The sequence below is a fragment of the Abramis brama genome, assembly GCF_963993115.1.
Source record: "Abramis brama genome assembly, chromosome: 2".
NCBI classification, from domain to species: Eukaryota; Metazoa; Chordata; class Actinopteri; order Cypriniformes; family Leuciscidae; genus Abramis; species Abramis brama.
The window spans coordinates 20,309,496-20,330,455 of record NC_139964.1 but is presented as its reverse complement, the minus strand read 5'-3'; the positions used below and the strand labels follow the sequence as shown (position 1 = coordinate 20,330,455).

Sequence of the window (20,960 nt, the reverse complement as noted above, 5' to 3'; positions counted from 1 at the left end):
CTTATTACTCTTTCAAAAGATGATTGAAAGACTGTTTCAGGAACATCACACTAACCTTTAAATAACATTCTAGTAACATTCAGGAAACTGGACTTTTTTATGTTCTTGGAATGTTAGAAATCAACATTCCTATAATGGTGATTTTTAAATCAAAATGAAGTTGAAAGAACGTTTGAGGAACATTATACCTTTTAAAACACATTCCTCTAACGTCAAGAAAACTGGACATTTTTCACGTTCTCAGAACCAACACTGAATTTATGGAGAACGTTCTTATAACAACAGTCTAATAGTGCCTACTGCACAGCTAATATGGTTAGCTGGTAGTAGTGAGAGGTGTGTGGATTATGGGAGTCAGAGTGAGCAAAGTCAGTGAGATCTCCTGTAGTAGGCGGGAGGGGATCAGGGGTTGAAGGGTGTTGCACATGCTGGCCTGGAGATGAGAAGACAGATATTATCAAGGCAGAAAGTTGAGGCCGAACATAGAATGTCAGTTGCTTCATTGACATCTAGAGAAGAGAAGTGTTTAGTGGGGAGAAAGGATGCAGAGACCACAGAGGAGGAATCAGGGTTGAAACCGCGGTCCGGGGGAAAGCATCAATGTAAGGAGCATAGTAACTGAAGTGGCCGGGACAGGCCCCCTATGGTCTACTCGTGGAGCCGACACTGGTGACATGACACAAAGACGGCTGATGTAGCTAATCCAAGTCAAATTAAAAAAAGAAAAACAGGTGGTTTTGCAATACCAGTACATAGAAGTACGTTTTTAAAACAGGTGAAAATTAAAAATCAATCAATTTTTTTTTTTTTACCTTGCCAAGTGATTTTTAAAATATACTAATTCATTCAAATGAATTGTCCTCTAGTGCCTGAGTGTCCCGCCACTGCCAAGAGAAAACGAAGAGCTGAGAGTCTCCTGCAAATCACTGGTACACTGGGTGAGGAACTAAAATTTACTCAGATTTTACTTTTGCAATGTAAATCAGAAAGGGATTGTTTTTGTTGTTTATTTACTGTTAAAGATCCCGAACCTTTCTCTTCACGGTTCATGTTTTATGGAAACTTTGTCTTTCCCCATAGTAGTTCTCACCATGTTCTCCTACATTGTTCATTGTCTTCTCAGCTGGTCAATACTCTGGTGAACTGAAGCAGTGCTGCTTTGATGGGATGAGGGATAATAAACTCGGCTACACCTGTGAACGAAGAGCCACGTATATTGTAGACGGGCCAGAGTGTGTCCAGGCCTTCCTGCAATGCTGCAAAGAGATGAAAACACGCAAAAGCATGCAGACAGAAGAAGAGGAAATGTTTCTGGCTCGCAGTAAGTACACAGCAAAATCCCAGTGTTAAATCAACACTGCTCAAAGCACATATGGTCCCACTCTACAGAGTGTTAAAGTAACACTGAAGCAGTGTTAAAGTTAATGAGATAATTAAGTGATTAATAAAGTGATAATTTGTGGTGACACCTGATGCTAATGAGCAGAATCACTGAAGGAAAGAGAAACAACTAAAGAGAAAAAAGAGAAACACAAGAACAACAACTGAGGAGTGTTCCAGAAAGCAAGGTTATCTTACTGTCAAACATACCCTGAACTCTCGGTTGATTAAACAAACCTTGCTTACTTGAGGTATGCTGGTTCCAAAAACATATCCAGAAGTTCATCCAAATCAGAGTATATTCATGGTTAACACACCAGACATTCTCAACAGAGCAATGAATCGACGAGTCACTATAGAAACGGGCGCTAAGAAAAAGCGTGCCATACTACTTCTTTCTGTAATCTACAGTATGTTACTGTAAAAATACCATGCACTAAATTAAAACTCGAGTTAACTAATTTCACTTGCAGAAACCAACTGCTTTAAATTGACCGACTGTCGTTTTAAATGTATTAACTAAAATTCATAATGCACTAATAATGTGAGCAAAGTATTACTGTGAACTTTAATTTGAAACCACTAAAAAGAGATTACACCATCTGTTAATTAAAGCAACATGCAGCATATCATCAATGTTTGTACACTCTAAAAAGAGATGTGTTAAAAATTACACGTTGTGTCAGTTTTAACACATGTAGTGAGTGTGCTCAGGGACAACACATGTTGTGTCAAATTTAACACGATAAATGTGTAAGTCATTTTAACACACAAATTGTGTCATTTTAAAAAATAGAGCGAAAGGGTCAGATGCAACAATATTAACCGTTTAATCAATAGTCGAGAACAGAATGCATGTGCACACAAAGTACAACACAATGTTTCAAGCTCAATGACTGGACAGACTCACTGTACTGGACATACTCACTGTACTGTACATTATTCAGTTATTCACACTTCAACCCCTAACTGATAATGCTGCTTTTGACAAAAGCTCATGAAGAGATAACAGTTTACCAAGTTTTCAATTTGAATTTAATTAAAATGCAGCAACTGACAAAATATATAAATAACACTGGCCTGTTTGTTTGAGAACACAGTAAACACTGCATACCATTCACAGTGATGGTGAGTGTCGGCTCGCTCTTATAAAATTATGAGTTGAAAACAACACAACCTGTAAAAAGAGATGTTAAAAATTACACATGTTGTGTAGATTTTAACACATGTGGTGTGTGTGCTCAGGTTTCAAATGTCAAATTTAAAGGGTCATGAAACCCCCCTCTTTCAGCTCAAGTCTAGCTCACAATCTTTTTGAAAAATGCAACTTAAAGGGTTAGTTCACCCAAAAATGAAAATTCTGTCAGTAATTACTCACCCTCATGTTGTTCCAACCGCGTAAGACCTTCGTTCATCTTCGGAACACAAATTAAGATATTTTTGATTAAATCTGAGAGTTGTCTCACTCCTCCATAGGCTGCTATGTGACCGAAACTTGCTGGCCCAGAAAAGTTATTAAAGAGATCGTTAATATAGTCCAAGTGACTCCAGTGGCTCAATCTTAAGTATATCAAGCGACGAGAATACTTTTTGTGCGCAAAAACAAACAAAAATAACAACTTTATTCCACTATTCATTTCCTTCTCTCTGGACCTCTAGTTGGTTCGCGTAGTGTTTTTGCGCAGCGCGTCTGTGTTACACGTCACCACGTAGGCTCACTATTGGCCGACGCCGGTCATGTGTGTGATGCGTGATGACGTGCAACACAGACGCGCAGCGCAAAAACACTACGAGGCCCAGAGAGAAGGAAATGAATAGTAGAATAAAGTCGTTATTTTTGTTTGTTTTTGCGCACAAAAAGTATTCTCGTCGCTTGATATACTTAAGATTGAGCCACTGGAGTCACTTGGACTATATTAACGATCTCTTTAATAACTTTTCTGGGCCAGCAAGTTTCGGTCACATAGCAGCCTATGGAGGAGTGAGACAACTCTCAGATTTAATCAAAAATATCTTAATTTGTGTTCCGAAGATGAACGAAGGTCTTACGCGGTTGGAACAACATGAGGGTGAGTAATTACTGACAGAATTTTCATTTTTGGGTGAATTAACCCTTTAAAGGAACTGTATGTAGGATTGTGGCCAAAACTGGTACTGCAATCACTTTAAAAATACCGTAGAGCGGTGTATCCCCTCCCCCTCCCCCCTGACTCGAGGTTGCCAGATAAGCTGAATTCAGCAGAAACGTAGGCTGCTTCAATGAGCTTCCGACGAGACGTACACAGTACGTTTTTTTCTGTTAATTATGTTTATGCATCATGAGAGATATTTTGATAAGTAATTATGTATTTAAAAAATGTACTAATTGTCATTAGTTAAATATAATCGTAAAGATTTATGCTCGTATGTGACAGTATCGTAAAGATGTATGCTCGTATATGACAGTATAATCGTAAAGATGTAACGTTATGCTCGTATGTGACAGACAGAACGGTAGCTGTAAGTCTAACTTGTAACGTTATGTATCTGTCATTAATGTAAGTACAAGCACAAGCCTATGTCACTATGTGTAATACAGCTATTCATTTAGCTGATGCTATAAGTGAAAGTGACCAGCTGTATTTTTTTTACTTACCCTAATAATAATAATAATAATAATACATTTTATTTGTAGCGCACTTTACATCAATTCAATGACCTCAAAGTGCTACAATACACATAAAACAACAAACTTTAAACTTTAAAACAAGCATAAAAGGAAAACAGAGACATAAAAATAGCACTTTTAGCCATAGGCTTTTCTAAAAAGATGGGTTTTAAGTCCTTTTTTAAAAGAGTCAACAGTCTGTGGGGCCCTTAGATGGACAGGGAGAGCATTCCACAGACTGGGTGAAGCTGAACAGAAGGCGCGATCGCCCATAGTTCGAAGCCTTGTCCTCAGAGGCTGGAGGAGGTTGGCCTGTCCAGAGCGGAGATGGCGTGAGGAGGAAAGAGGGGTGATGAGTTGTTTGAGATATAAGGGGGCAGTGCCATGGAGGCACTGATGGGTCAGAAGGGAAACTTTGAATTCAATCCTGTACTGGACAGGAAGCCAGTGGAGGGATTTGAGGATGGGTGTGATATGGTGGTACTTCCGCACCCCCATCAGGATCCTGGCAGCACAGTTCTGAATGTACTGCAACTGCTGGATGTTCTTACTTGGGATCCCAATGAGGAGTGCGTTGCAGTAGTCCAGCCTGGAGGAAACAAAGGCGTGCACAAGTTTTTCTGCATCAGGGATAGTGAGTATGGGACGAAGTTTTGCAATATTCCTGAGGTGAAAGAAGGAGGTTTTGCAAAGCTGTTTAATGTAAGCCTCAAAAGTCAAGTGAGGGTCCATTCTAACACCAAGGTTTGTGACTAAGGATGAGAGGTGGATGTCGTGGCCGGAGAAGGTGATGCTGGTGATGGTGGATGACCGGGTCTGGTGTGGAGTGCCAACAAGAATGGCTTCCGTTTTTGAGCTGTTGAGTTGCAGAAAGTTAGCCGTCATCCACGCCTTTATCTCCTCCAGGCAGGTAGAAATTGTGGAAAGGGCTGCAGAGGGGTTAGGGTTTGTTTTTATGTAGAGTTGAGTGTCATCAGCATAGCAATGGAAAGATATTCCATGCCGGCTGATGACATGACCAAGGAGGAGCATGTACAGCGTGAAAAGGGTGGGGCCAAGGACTGATCCTTGAGGGACACCACAAGTGACAGAATGTGTGTCCGATTTAGCACCACCCAGCGAAACATACTCTGTTCTGTCCGTGAGATATGATGAAAACCAAGCCAAGGTAGTATCAGAGAGTCCAATGGAGGAGTGGAGGCGGTGTAGAAGGATATGGTGGTCCACGGTGTCAAATGCTGCAGTGAGGTCGAGAAGGATGAGAAGTGATGGAGAGCCAGCATCAGCCGTCATCAGTAGGTCATTGGTGACCCTGACCAAGGCAGTTTCTGTACTGTGGCCAGAGCGAAAACCAGACTGGAACTTCTCATAAAGACAGTTGGTTACGAGGTGGTTTTGAAGTTGGGCAGAAACTACCTTTTCCAACACCTTTGACAGGAAAGGGAGGTTGGAGATGGGGCGGTAGTTAGCAGGTACTTCGGGGTCAAGACTGGGCTTTTTGAGTAGTGGCTTGATGACCGCATTTTTCAGAGACGTGGGGACATGGCCGGACCTAAGAGATTGATTGATGATATTGGTGATCATGGGACTTATTGCAGAGCAGTGACTTTTTATCAGGGCTGAGGGAAATGGGTCCAGGTCACAAGTGGATGGCTTCATCTTCCTTAGCAGGACTTCAATCTCATGCTGAGTGATCTCCGTGAAACAGCAGAAGAGCTGGATAGTCCCAGATTGAGGGTCAGTGGATATTACTGGGGGGGTAGAAAAACTAGGGAGAAGAGGGGTGGAAGGCGGGGGAGCAGAAACAGCGGGGGAGTGGAGGGCGGGGGGGCTGGAGAAAGGGGAGCGTAACTTTTCTACTTTTGTTTTAAAGAATCGGATGAAGCTGTTGCACCGCTCCTGCGTATTATGTAAGTGTAGGGGAGTCTGGGGTTTGAGGAGATGATTCCCACTAAGCAAAATTATGTCCAAAACACGTCTTTTCAACGTCTTTGTCACAAAAGTCGGACGTTGAAAAGACGTCCACTGAGGAGCCAGAATGAAAGTTTTTATGACGTCTTTTTTTGACGTGTTCTGCACGTCCGATATCTAGATGTTCATCGAACCTTCGTACAAGGTTAAAACTAGTTCAGATGTGGCCATTGTGGACATATTTCAACATCATTTATGGTCTCATTTAGATATAATTACTTTGACTATTGCTGTCAGATGATCTTAGTGAGAATTAACAGAGGTTTAGATGTTGATATTTGTTTAATTTGAAGTGTCACCATTGTGGTGATCAGTGTTTGCTTTAGTTGGGCTCTTGGTCCCCGTTACTTTTACTTTAACTTTTATTTGACTGCTTTAACTATGTGTTTGTAAAACACAATTGTTGTGGCAGAGAAAGCCAATATTAAGAAAGATCAGCTGTTATCAGCTTATTGATGATCATGAAATCATCACAAAACAAGCATCTAATGTTGTCAGATGCTTTGGCATTTATAACCACAAACCTTGTGGAACTGCAATATTGGTGCCTAAAGCATTAAAATGATCACTTATTTGAAGGTGTATAAAAAGCATGTGCACATGATGTTTTGAGCAAGTGTATCACGTAGTCACACACAGACATCAAGATTTTGGATATGAATCACAACAACGGTGACAATCAAAACAAAAAAGCTCGGGAATTAAGGATGAGTTTTGTACTATGAAAGCTACCCATCATGCATTGCAGCATGAATCTTTTATTTTATTTTAAATTGTCACCATTGTTGTGAATCATATGCAAAATCTTGATGTCTGTGTGTGACTATATGATAGATTTGCTCAAAACATCATGTGCACATGCTTTTTATACACCTTCAAATAAGTGATCATTTTAATGCTTTTGGCACCAATAATGCAGTTCCATAAGGTTGGTGGTTATGAACGCCAAATATAAACACAAAACTTTAAACACAATATTAGATGCCCATTTTGTGATGATTATGTCATCATCAACATTGAGCTAATAACACCTCATACTTTCTCAAGGATTTCTCTGCCACAACAATTGTGTTACACAAACACACTGTTACAGCAGCCAAAAAAAAGTTAAAGTAAAAAGAAAGGGGACCAAGAGCCCAACTAAAGCAAACACTGATCACCACAATGGTGACACTTCAAATTAAACAAATATCAACATCTAAACCTCTGTTAATTCTCACTAAGATCATCTGACAGCAATAGTCAAAGTAATTATGTCTAAATGAGACCATAATGATGTTGAAATATGTCCACAATGGCCACATCTGAACTAGTTTTAACCTTGTACGAAGGTTCGATGAACGTCTAGATATCGGACGTGCAGAACACGTCAAAAAAAGACGTCATAAAAACTTTCATTCTGGCTCCTCAGTGGACGTCTTTTCAACGTCCGACTTTTGTGACAAAGACGTTGAAAAGACGTGTTTTGGACATCATTTTGCTTAGTGGGTTTATAGTTGAAAAAAGTTGCTTGGAGTTTCCAGGGCTATTGTTGATTATGTGGGAGTAGAACCGGGACCGTGTGTCACTGAGGGACTTACTGTAGGCCCTCTGATGTTCCCGGTACGCTAGCTTGTGAACAGCGAGTCCTGAGTCCTTGAAACGCCGTTCGAGGACACGCCCTGTTCTCTTCTGTAGCCGCAGCTCCCTGGTGTACCAGGGGGCTGAGCGTGTGAAGGTGACGGTTCTGGACTTGACTGGGGCATGGCGGTCCAGGAGTGAGCTGAGTGATGAATTATAGAGATCCACAGATTCAGTGACTGAAAGGGGGTTTGCAGCAGAGAGATGGCAAAGGTCAGTAGTCAGGGAGACTGGGTTGATATTTTTAAGGTTCCTAAAACTGATTTTTCTGCTGGGCTTACTGAGGGAGGACAGAGTGGGTAGCTCCATTGAGATGGCCTTATGGTCGGACACGCCCAGATCGTGCACCGAGAGATTGCTGATGGAAGTAGAGTTGGTGATCAACAAATCAAGAGTGTGGCCTCTGGAGTGTGTTGGGACATTGACATGTTGGGTGAAATTGAGACTGTCAAGAAGATTATTGAATTCAGCTACAGAATAGGAAGCGGGGTTGTTTACATGGATATTAAAATCACCAAGTATGATGATATTCCCTGGGGTTGTGAAGAGTGTGGTGAGAAGATCATGCATCTCAGAAATGAAAGCAGGGTTCGGTTTGGGAGGCCGGTAAATCAGGAGCATTGTAGTGGAAAGTGGCAGTTTGCATTTGAATGCAAGGCATTCAAATGAGGAATGGACAGGCAGGGACAGGGAGGACAACTCAAAGTCTACCCGGTGCACAACGGCAAGGCCACCACCTCGGCCAGTGGTGCGGGCCTTGCTGAGGTAGGTGTAGCCAGGAGGACAGGCTTCATTGAGACTAGAGTAAACTTCTGGTTTTTGCCAGGTTTCAACTAGGCACATGAAGTGAATCTGCTCATTGATGATATGGTCATGAATAAAAGATGCCTTGTTGTTGAGGGATTGTGCATTTAAAAATTCAATTTTAACAGGGGGTGCTGGGTTTGTGATAGCAGAGTGTCTCTGTAGGGGCCGAAGTAGGCCGTGATCCACTCCGCGTTTTCTGTCCTGCTTGGAATGAAATAGCCTCTTGGTGGCAGCGCTCTGATGACGTGTCAGTTGTGCGACGGGCGTCCAGATCGACGGAATGCACTGCTCAGGCTGCTGATGGTAAACAAAGCATCTGCGTGTACTCCGGTGGGCATAACGGGAGCGACGCAAAATTCTGAGTTCATTTATAATGGGAAAGTTAAGTCCAGGAGTGAATGCAGAACTGAGTTTGTGGAGTTGTGAAGAGGAATAACTGAACGCCATGCCAAACAAGGACGAATGCAACGCAGCCTCGCAAGCCGCTGGCCGACAAGGCAGCCTGTCTGCCGATAGCCCGCTTACGTGTGCCAGCGCCGTGCACGAGTCCCACAGATGGAAAACAGTCAGACACAGGAGGACAGCCCAGATCATGGAGCAGCCGCCAGGAAAACCTCTCACGGTGAACTCCAGTCAAGTTCGTGGAAGTTTGTGGAAACGGTAATACAGGGATTTTACCCTGCAGCACGCGTCCATAACACGCTAAAATATGTGATGTGAAATACAGGTCAACTTGCAGCATGTGTAACTTAGTCCACGATATACGTGAAGAACGAATGTCGAATCATTTTTTCTGAGGTAAAGTTAGGCTTCTGTCTCAATTACGTTTCAAATTGCCATAATGGGCGTGCTAATGTTGTTTTCCTCAGCGTCTCAGCAAAATGACAGAGAAACGGGCTCCTATGCATTGCTAATGTTAGCATACGTCCATGTGAGCTAACGTTACGTTACTTTGCACGAACATGCATAACTTTGTTCGACTGTCATGAATATATGATATGTGCATTGACATCAAGTACAAGTTAGCCAAGCACAAGTTAGATGAATCTTAACTGTCCAGGAGAAAATTAGCAACGTTGGCGTCTGTGTTCAAATTCTTCTCCGTTTTCAGCTGTCTCCATCTTTCAAAAGCATCTCCTATACAAATTCTGGTTTTATTTCGGACTTTGTCGAAATTTGACGAATTTCTGAATTATAACAAGGTCTTTTTGATTTAGTAACGTTAGACATTTTTATCCGACTAGAGCTAGGGTAGGTTAGAGCAAAGCTGGCAACCCGGATCCCGAAACACTACTGACTTCGTGATTGGTAGATAGCTGGAGGGAGGCGCGTCAGGCCAAAACACAAAATGACAACAACAACATCAGTTGAGGGCTGCAAGTCCACTTTTTAAATGACAATATCCTAGCCATACTACTGTTGTCAGTGATATAAGTATTTGAAATTAACATGATTTCTTAATGTCTAGTGACACATCAGGGCCATTTTATGATTAATTGAAATAGATTTCTTACATACAGCTCCTTTAAATGGGCATGGTGGCTGTGAGAAGAAGGGAGGGGGAGTGGGTGTGGTATGGCACGGCAGAGGAGAGAGAGGAGAGGAGAGGAGAGGAGAGGAGAGGAAACTGTCATCGCCAGTGGCCCATGCATATCGACTGTCACTAAAAATCATTGGTAAAACGTGTGGAAATGCTAGATTTTTTTTATAGCTGGCAAAGTTAAAGTATAATGAAATACACTGACACCTTATGTTTGTACTTTCAAAAGTAACTGAATGCCCTGCTACATATATTAGCCAAGCCTACTACAGCATATAAATGTACATGCATATGTATAATTATGTCATTATAAAATATATATTTGTTTATATACACACTATAAATGCATATATTTGAAAGTAATACATTTTCCGCTTAAAAAAAAAAAATGTTCCGTACAAAGCCTAACAGTTAGATCTATGCGCCCCCTAAACCCACATAACAAAGATGGACAGTGACATATTTACCAGAGTTGTATAGTCCAGGGGTCAGAAAGTAAAAGTCCTGCCATATGTTTATTCCACCCATAAACTCAGTCAGCTGATTTCACTAATTAGTTCTCTCTCCTGCTGAATTAGCAAATCCAGGTGATTGGAATAAAATACTGAGGAGGACTTTTACTTTCTGAACCTGGACTTTACACCTCTGCATAGCAATGCCACATGTCAGCCAAGAGCAAAGAAATAAACTAGAACTGGACATTATCATAGCCAACAATTCTGTGTATATTAAATATGGAGTAATTTCAGCCACAATCTTAGATGAAATCAACTAAAGAGAAAAGAAGACATTAAGGGCCCTATTTTAACGATCTGAAACGCAAGTGTCAAAGCGCAAAGCGCAAGTGACTTTGTGGGCGGGTCTTGGCGCTGTTGCTAGTTTCCCGGCGGGATAAATGACTCTTGCGCCAGGCGCAAATCTAAAATGGGTTGGTCTGAAGAGCTTCATTATTCATAGGTGTGGTTTGGGCGTAACGTGAAATAAACCAATCAGAGCGTCATCTCACATTCCCTTTAAGAGCAGGCGCGTTTGTTCTAAAGCGGATTCCTATCATAACGGCGGATTTGCCAGACGCGCGCCAGGAGCGGTTCACAGCCGAGGAGAGCAACGCTCTCGTCAGGGAGGTTGGGGATGGAGAAACCCACCCAAATTAACTTCGGTTAAAAAGGCGTATGATAATTTTGGTAAATGTGTAAGCTAGATGTATGCTTTTATAATAAACTATCTATCTATCTATCTATCTATCTATCTATCTATCTATCGTAATAATGTATGATTTGCAAAAATGAAAACTGCTGCTTCTGTGTAGATGAGAGAATCAAAGTGTATGCGCGTTGTGCACACGCTACATTGATTATGGCCAAGCATGCGCCCTTAAAATAGCATATGAATAACATGCGCAACGCGCCACTGACTTTAAACTATTTTTTCCTGGTTAGTGGCGCAATTGTTTTCTAAACCTGCAAAATAGCATGAAGGAACGTTTGCGCCGGAACACACCTCCTTTTTTGCGCTGAACCGCCCAATGAGCGCAAGTTCATTCCCTAGTTTAGCGACGTGCTTCTGTGGAGGGAAAAACGCGCTTTGCGCGGGTGCAAAATAGGAATGATACAGGGCAATTCCACGCAAAACTGTCACATCCATAACGCCAACACAATGCCATTGTATTTAGTTGGCGTTATGGATGTGACATTTTTGCGCGGAATTGCCCTACATGCGTCGCTGTACAAAGTCAGTTGCGCTGGGTGCAAGATAGGGCCCTAAATCTATGAAGATCTCAGCAGAGGAGGATTAAACAACTCCACAAACAGCATTACCAGCTTCACTTATTACTAACCAGATTGACTTTATTTCTGTCAGACGTCTACAGAAGTATTTATTGAGAATTAACAGAGGTTTAACTCTGTTTCATTTGAAGTCACCATAACAGTGATGAATGTTTCCATTAGTTGGGCTCTTAACTCTTGTAATATCTTTTGTCTTCTTTGGCCGCTGTGACAGTGTGTGTGTCAAACACATTTACTGCAGCAAAGAAAGCTAAAGTGAAATCAGGTGATGATGGTTTCCTGTTGATGGTTTTATAATCATCATGAAATAGACTGATTCACTGAGGTATTTATAATCTAACAATTATGTTGTTCCACTAATATATTCACATCACAAACCTTGTGTTATTGCAGCATGAGATCCAGCAATATATCAATCGGTTTAAATCTTTTAACAAGGATGAAACAAAAAAATCAGACCCACGCTGACACACACAGATATCAACAATCAGCGTATGAATCTCAACAATGGTGACAATCACAAATAATATTTAGATAAACAGATCAACTCAGAACATCACTGAAAAGCTACTAATTCACAACAAAAACAACAGCAAAAAATGAATGTAAATATTTAGAATTAAACAAAATAATAGGACAATTCAGCTGCATTATTAATTCATGCTGCAATGCATGCTGGGAGTTTTGTACTATGCTGGTACCCAGCATGCATTGCAGCAAGGTACTTTTGATTGTCACCATTGTTGAGATTCATACGCTGATTGTTGATGTCTGTGTGTGTCATATAAACTGACTTTTGCATGCTCATTTTTGTTGAAGTCTTCTAACTTATTTTTATAATATTACTGGATCTCATGCTTTAGTAACACAGGAATTAGATTAAAATATTTCATTTAATCAGTCTATTTCATGATGATTATAAAACCATCACCAGATAACCATGATCACCTGATCTCATTTCACTTTAGCTTTCTTTGCTGCTGCAAATGTGTTGGGTAAAAAACGGAAAGAAAAGGGTGTGGCTGAGAAGGCGAGAGAAAAAAAAATTGCGGAATTTAGATACTGAAGCCACTAAATATCGCAAACTAACTGAAATATTTAGCAGCACAGCCAGCAGCAGCACCTCGCAGTTAATTATTAGCATCAGTGAAGAAGTGAGCCAGACAGCAACATGCCACCAGTGATGATGAGGGACAGAAAGATGAGCTGGTTCCACAGGCAGATCCAGGGCAAGTAAGTATGGAACATGAGAGGAGAAAGAGAGTTACTTGCTAGGGATGATATTAGGAAGTGATATTCAGGTTGCTACGTTTTTAATGATTACAGTAGTTAAAACAGCTAAACTTCAACATTTTAGCTGTAAAATGCCACATGCAGTAGCTAATATTAAGAAATATGTTGTGCTTTTACTTTTAAAAATGTTGGTAAAAATGTTGGTAACGTTACAGTTAATGCTTACAAACTTTGGTTACATTTGTAATGGTGTATTTTCATTTAGATGTGGTATTATTATTTGTGCAGTAAGATTAATTACTGCATAAATTAATTAAGATTATTAAGTAATAAATTCATTTTAAGACAGCATGGAATAGATTGTATAATATGCTGTTATAATATGGGCTGAAATATGTGCCACCAGAAACTGAATTTGAATCAATTATATTTGAATTTGAATTGCTAAACTTGAATAATTGCATTGAAAAACTGAATTTGAATCACATAATTTTAAATTGTATTGTTTAATTTGAATAATTGCATTGGAAAACTGAATCTGAATTGTATAATTTGAAATTGAATTTATTTGTTTGGAACTGAAGTCCAATACAATTTGATCCTCACTGAAAATTCAACTCTCTATATATCCTCACATTCAGTTCTCACAATTCAGATTCAGATCACCAAATTCAATTTCAAGTTACTGTGACAGACATCCGGGTAGTTGGAGGATGAAGGAAGAGCAATCGAGCACAGATCGATAGATAGTTATCCCTTATATATATCTGCCTGAATCAGCCTGAAGCCTATAACTATATATATAACCTATATATATATATATATATATATATATAGTTATAGGCTTCAGGCTGATTCAGGCAGATATATGTATATAGCGAGGCGGTTGTTATAGCGAATAACAACCCCGACAGGTCTTGAATCAGCTTGAAGGGGTTGTTATTCGCTATAACAACCGCCTCACTATACATTATCCCGCTTATTACATGGCTACCTACAAAATAAATAAATAATTTGACACAAATTATTGATTTAAAAAGGAGTTTATTGATTCAAAAACGATTGTATTGCTTCCGCTAAAGAAAATAGTCCGTTCCGCGTCCATAGCAACGCTCTGTTTTTCATGGCAACGGTGTGATATACTTCGCAGCGTCTGTTATCAAGAAATAACGGCCGCATTCTACATTGGAATTCAACCAAGCCATGTAATAAGTATATCACACCGTTGCCATGAAAAACAGAGCGTTGCTATGGACGCGGAACGGACTATTTTCTTCAGCAAAAGAAAACTCAACTATTTCCTCCAGCAGCGTTGTGTCGGTTTTGGCTCACAGGAAGCGGGCAGTAAGTCTCTAGATCCTGCCGCGGGGAAAGATGCACTGGAACTTTTGTACCACGAAAACAAACGCGCATCCCATCTTTGCTCTCTCATCTACTACGTGATATCACAGTTTGACATGTCTGTCATTGGAAAGTTCCACGTGGTGTCATGAATAATTAAGAGCAAGTATCTTCCCATTGGATAAGAAAACTCAGTACATGAATAATTATTATACTGCTATTAAATCTAACAGATGCTAACATTGTCTTCAATGGTGTTCAACACACATACTTCTGTTAAAATCTCAGAAAATTTGGTTTAGGGTTTCATGACCCTTTAACACACAACCTGTGTCGAATCTTAACACATCTCTGTGTTTATAAGGACTACACATTTTGTATTACCTTTAACACAACTAATGTGTTATTCCTCTTACACAGAAGTGTGTTGAAACCTTTTACACACTAATGTGTTATAGTTACACTGTGTCAGATATGTGTCACATGTGACTGTAGTCGGTGTGTATTTGCCAGAGTTACACTCTCAGAAAAAAAAAGTACAAAACTGTACCTTTTAGGGTACAAGTGGCCGTCACTGGGGTGGTACCCTGAAGGGTACACTTTTGTACCTTTAATGCGAGGTACAAAATTGTACCTTATAACTGTACCATTTAAGGGGCAATTTTGTACCCCAAGGAACGATTGTGCATACTGCAATAAAATAACAAAATTGTATCTTATTAAAGCAGCAGGTCTGAGTCGAGACAAGAATTGTTAATCGCACATAAAGGCTCATCATACATTACTCAACAAATATAATCAGAGTTATGAAAAAGTCATTTAAAACAGTAACGCCTGTCGTACGTTGAAAAGACGTCCACTGAGGAGCCAGAATGAACGTTTTCATGACGTCTTTTTTTGACGTGTTCTGCACGTCCGATATAGACGTTCATCAAACTTTCGTACATAAAATACAGATACTTTGACTATTTCTGTCAGACATCTACAGAAGATCTTAGTGAGAATTAACAGAGGTTTAGATGTTGATATTTGTTTCATTTGAAGTCACCATTGTGGTGAGCAGTGTTTGCTTTAGTTGGGCTCTTGGTCCCCGTTCACTTTGCAATAGCTTTTTCTTTGACTACTTTATCTGTTTGTTTGTAAAACACCATTTTTGTGGTAGAAATAGCCAAGAAAAATTTAGATCAGCTGTCATCCACCTCCTTGTTGATGATGACAAAATCATCACAAAACAAGCGTCTAATGTTGTCAGATGCTTTGGCATTTATAGCCATCTTCTTTGTGGAACTGCTTTTGGCACCAACAGCATTTAAATTATAACTTATTTAGAGGTGGATCTAAAGGATGTGCACATAATGTTTTGAGCAATAGTGTCATATAGTCACACACAGACATCATTTTGCATATGATTCACAACAATGGTGAAAAAAAAAAAAAAAAAAAACCTTCATGCTGCAATGCATGATGGGTAGATTTCATAGTACAAAACTCATCCTTGATTCCCAAGCTTTTTTGTTTTGGTTGTCACCATTGTTGTGATTCATATCCAAAATCTTGATGTCTGTGTGTGACTACATAATACATACTTCTCAAAACACAAATGCTTTTTACCCACCTACAAATAAATTATCATTTTAATGCTATTGGTGTTAATATTGTAGTTCCACATGGTTAGCAGTTATAAATGCCAAATATACAGTCAAAAGTATAAAAACAACATTAAGTGCTCGTACAAGAAGCTGATGACAGCTGAGTTTACTTTATCTTGGCTATCTCTGCCACAACAAGAGTGTTTTATAAACACACAGTTACAGCATCCAAAAACAAGCTAACACAAGAAGAACGAGGAACAAGAGCCCAACTAAAGCAAACACTGATCACCACAATGGTGATGGGATCACATTTTTTTTTTGTTCATCTGACTGTTATAAATCAATAACAGCAGACAAGCAAAATCTAAAGTTAATAATATAAGGGTCAAGAGCCCAACTAAAGCAAACACCGATCCCCATAATGGTGGCTTACAATTTGAGATTTTCTCCTTCAGTGATTCTGCTAGTTAACATCAGGTGTCTTCAATAATGCTCATTCATCACTCAATGAATCACTTAATTATCTCATTAACTTTAACACTCTTGAGTGTTATTTTAACACTCATATTTTAACACTTTACACTCTTGAGTGTGGACTCATATACACTCCCAGGAGTGTTAATTTTTACACTGGAGTTTTTGCTGATAGGCTTCTATGCTTAAGTCCTAGGCCTGTTCGGACGCAAATTGTTTCTCATGGGCTATACCATATTTTAAACATTTACAGGGGTAAGTCTGTGATTTTAGTGCTGTCCGAATCCATAATATCAGTGTTTTTTCTCACCCAACCCGCGTAAAAATCCCTGGCCAAATTAGAACCTACTGTTTTTTGACAAACAGACAAATTCACTGTTTAAATCCTTTTTGATCACTGTACGTAAGATGTACACTTTTATTACTGAAATGCTGGAAAGTATTTACAAGAACAATATTTCATCGCAGCTCAACCTCAGTGTACAAAAATGGGAAAGAGAAGAAAGCACGTAAAACTTTTTAAATGGTTATCATGGCAGCAATATGCAATGGTGTCATGAGTCCTAATAAATGCAATTTCAACTATTTCTGAAGTGCTTCTTTTATAAAGTGCACCGCTTTCACGAGAGAATAATTTATTCTCGAGCCATCGATATCAACCAATTCAGCAGCATCGCCACGGACAGCACCGGGTAACGTCACACATAAGAAGGTATATCTTAAGCAGCTTTCTGGTTCGGGGAACACGCCTAGAAATGGTATACCTTCAGTTAAGTTACACCTTAAGAGTCTTCGTAGCGCGCTAATAGACAATGTTATCGGGAAAACCAGCCCAGAGCCTTTTAGGGCAGAAAAAATATGAGTAAAGCCATACAAATACAATAGGGACCCTAATACATTTTTACTTGACTTGACTGATGTGTCCTTTTGCTCTAAAATGTATATTCTGTCACATTTTTATCTGTTACAACAGGTGATGATGATGACTATTATACAGACTCTGATGATATTGTGTCACGTACTCGGTTCCCTGAGAGTTGGCTTTGGGAAGAGATTGATCTATGTGAGAATTGGTGAGTAGGAGACTTTTAGACAAAAGCCGTCAGTTGAGCCCTGTTCACACCACTAGTGACTTGTAGCAAATTATCTCATTCAACTTGAGCTGTTGGTGACAGTGTGTGTGAGTCTGATAGTAAACAACCATTTGAAGAGTACTTCAACAGTCTTCTTGTATTTTCCTCATATCTCAGTCCAGCACCAGTCACAGATAAAGACATCTACTTGAAAGACTCTATTACTACCTGGCAGATCTTGGCTGTCAGTCTGTCACCAACACTTGGTAAGATGAAGCTGCAAACACAGGATAAATGGTCTGAAAAACATCATCATCATACACAAGCTGCTGCTTTAAACCCTTCTGTGTGTCTGTGTTCCTCCTCAAAGGCATCTGTGTGGCAGAACCTGAGGAGCTGATCGTTTTTAAGAGCTTTTTCATTGACCTCAAGATCCCTTATTCAGCTGTGCGCGGTGAACAACTGGAAATCAAGGCCATTATTCACAACTACACACCAAGGAATCTGAAGAAGGTAGATTGGATTTAATATTAAAAATGCATTCAGAATTTATGTTATTAAAGGTCCCATTGCATGAAAATTTCACTTTGAGGTTTTGAGTTCCCCTAGCCTGCCTATGGTCCCCCAGTGGCTAGACATTTTGATGGGTGTAAACCAAGCCCTGGGTATTTTTGAGAAAATGAAAGCTTAGACGGGCGAATCTAAATCTTCCTCTTTTGTCGTCATAAGGGGAAAAGTTACCTCCCCTTTCTCTTCTTTGCCCGCAAAAATAATTTGGCCTGCCCATGAGAAAAGGAGCTTTGCGAGCGCGATATTGTTTTTTCCTCGAGAGACATCATGGCTTGCAAATGAGCGAAGCATGGCAGTTGCTCAGTGTTTGGATGTACAAATCATAGATATATATAAACGCTAGATGCGCGCTGCTGGCCACTGGAGGTCGACGTCCGCACGTGGCGGCCATCTTGCCACAGTGTGCTCGCTCACTCGTTTAATGGTGCATGTACTTTTAAATAACCATAACTTGCTCAATTTTCTACCGATTTTCAAACGGTTTGGTTTGTTATAAACGTCAGAGATGTAGTTATGACACTACATACATAGACTGCATACATATGAATAATTATAACATGTATGTTCAAGCATTCGGAATTATAGCCACGTTAATAACGTTTGTAAGAAACCAAACCGTTTGTAAATCCGTCAAGATTTCAGCGAGATAAGAGGATTTGTGTGCATGCTGATCACTCACCTTAATTCACAGCTTCACTGTGACAAGATGGCCGAACGGTGATGCCGGAAGTGACTGCGCCATAAGACATCTAGCGTTTATATATGATATCTATGGTACAAATGAACACAAAATAATTTTTTAGTTCCTTCATCCGAGCCTCTGAAGAACCAGTGGGTTATGTTTATTTATTTATTTATTTGGATCCCCATTAGCTTCCACAATGTGGTTGCTAGTCTTCCTGGGCCCCATAAAAGTGCTGAAACGTGTGTACAGTTAAAATACACAAATATAACATACATAAATATAACATATGGTTATGTGAATTTCTGATGTGTAATTGTTCAAGTTCAGACAGATACTCTTTCTCTCAGTCGTTCAATACTGTTTATGCATCAGTAAATCAAGCCAGTGACTAAATGATACACTGCACAACGAAGCTCTTACTGTACTTACCTCATGTTTGCATTGGTAAAATCATTTTGCATGTGATCTGCTCAATGCTCATCACTGCAACCTTTTATGTGATGGGAATAGATCTAAATAGTTACAAAACTTCTCACGATTTGTTAATCCCGATAGCTGTAATAGTAAAATGTATAATAGCTGTAATAGTAAAAGTTTTCGAGAGAGTTCCACATGTAATGCTAGATATTTCATATGCAAGCATGTCAGCCAATCACAGCAGTGGGCATATATATATATCCAGAATTTTAGATATAATATAAAGGATTTCTTAAAAGTTGTTTTAAAAAAAAATCTTTCTTTTAGGCACACACAGACGTCAAGATTCAGTCAATGCATCTCAATGATAATTGATAATCACAACGATAATCACATGCTGTAAAATCACAAAGCTGTTGGTAACAAGTTAAACCAAACTATCGCAATAAGTTTCATTTTTCAGATCACAGCATGATTATGTCAAAACATAACCAACACTATCAGATCACACTTTTCTTTGTTCATTTGACTGTTATAAATCAATAACAGCAGACAAACAAAATTTAAAGAGAATGTATAAGGGTCAAGAGCCCAACTAAAGCAAACAATGATCGCCATAATGGTGGCTTACAATTTGTGATTTTCTCCTTCAGTGATTCTGCTTGTTAACATCAGGTGTCTTCAATAATGGTCAATCATCACTAAATTAATCACTTAATTATCTCATTAACTTTAACACTCTTGAGTGTTAATTAGGGGTGGAACGGTACACAGAAGTCACGGTTCGGTTCATACCTCGGTTCAGACATCACGGTCGGTACGAGTTCGGTACAATGGAGGGAAAAGCAGAACTAAAATGCAGAAGGCAATTTTTTGCATTGTGCATGTCTCAGGCTGTACCACCTAGTGTCATACAGTCTCTCCCCTGAGCTAGCTGCAACAGCCTGCCCTGAAGTGTGTAAAGTAAGATGTAAACAAAATAAGACAATCAGCTATAAAACGGAAAATAAAGCATCTCTTATTTATGTGCGGACGCACGAGCGCAAGGGTGCGTGCAGCAAAAATGTCGTCATTGCGGTGTGGGTGGTCGTGCGCGTTGGGTGCGCAAGGCCACATTTCGTGTGGCGGTGTGCAGTGCATGGCTTTTTAGCGCGCACAGCTCCGCATCCGAAGACGCACGACTTCGAGCCGAATGTGGCCGAGCATGTACATCTCACAGCACCGGCACCCAGTTCTTGCGCCTAAATTAGTTGCTTACATTAACAAAATGAGCCTACAATAGCAGACATAAGCCCTTTAAATAAAAATAAATGGCCATGTTTTATAAAAAGGTTCACAAAACTAAATAAAATATTTAGAAATTATGTAAAATAACGTTAATTTAGTTGTAGGTTACGTTCTCATATCCATTTTTTTTTTCTAATGTCACAAGGAATAATCTGGTTTACTGCTTTACGCGATTCTTTTGTAGTGTGGTTTTGGTGTACTAAAGTGTTGTACTAAAATAAACATTCACGAGTGTACCTTACTTCTCACCACTGATTCCTGATGGTTTAGACTTTAGAGGACAATTACACCGAGTCGCACCCTGTCGTTTCAAAGAATAGTACACCGGCGTGCGTGAAGTATAAATGCCTCGTCCATTTGGGGAGGCGCGTGTGCGGCCAGCGGAAAGTATAAACAAACCTAGCTTAAAGGCGAGGCTACAGATTAGGTGTTCCTAAAGAACCCGCGTATCTAACAGTAGTTCCGCATTACATTAATTAATTTGCACGCGAGTTTTATTTATTTTTATACCGTGTATTCTCCGTGTAAATTCATGC

At 39.8% G+C, this 20,960-nt stretch overlaps 1 protein-coding gene across 1 annotated transcript in view; it reads left to right on the top strand.

The window, feature by feature from the left end:
* The window catches only part of LOC311077828 (complement C3-like), a 107,294-nt gene that overhangs the window by 79,415 nt on the left and 6,919 nt on the right, over positions 1–20,960 (top strand). Inside the window, exons 16-20 of the mRNA XM_084106459.1 lie at positions 867–938; positions 1,124–1,321; positions 17,366–17,465; positions 17,643–17,731; positions 17,836–17,978. Of these exons, the coding sequence (XP_083962585.1) occupies positions 867–938; positions 1,124–1,321; positions 17,366–17,465; positions 17,643–17,731; positions 17,836–17,978 (602 nt within the window). The remainder of the gene's footprint in view (positions 1–866; positions 939–1,123; positions 1,322–17,365; positions 17,466–17,642; positions 17,732–17,835; positions 17,979–20,960) is intronic.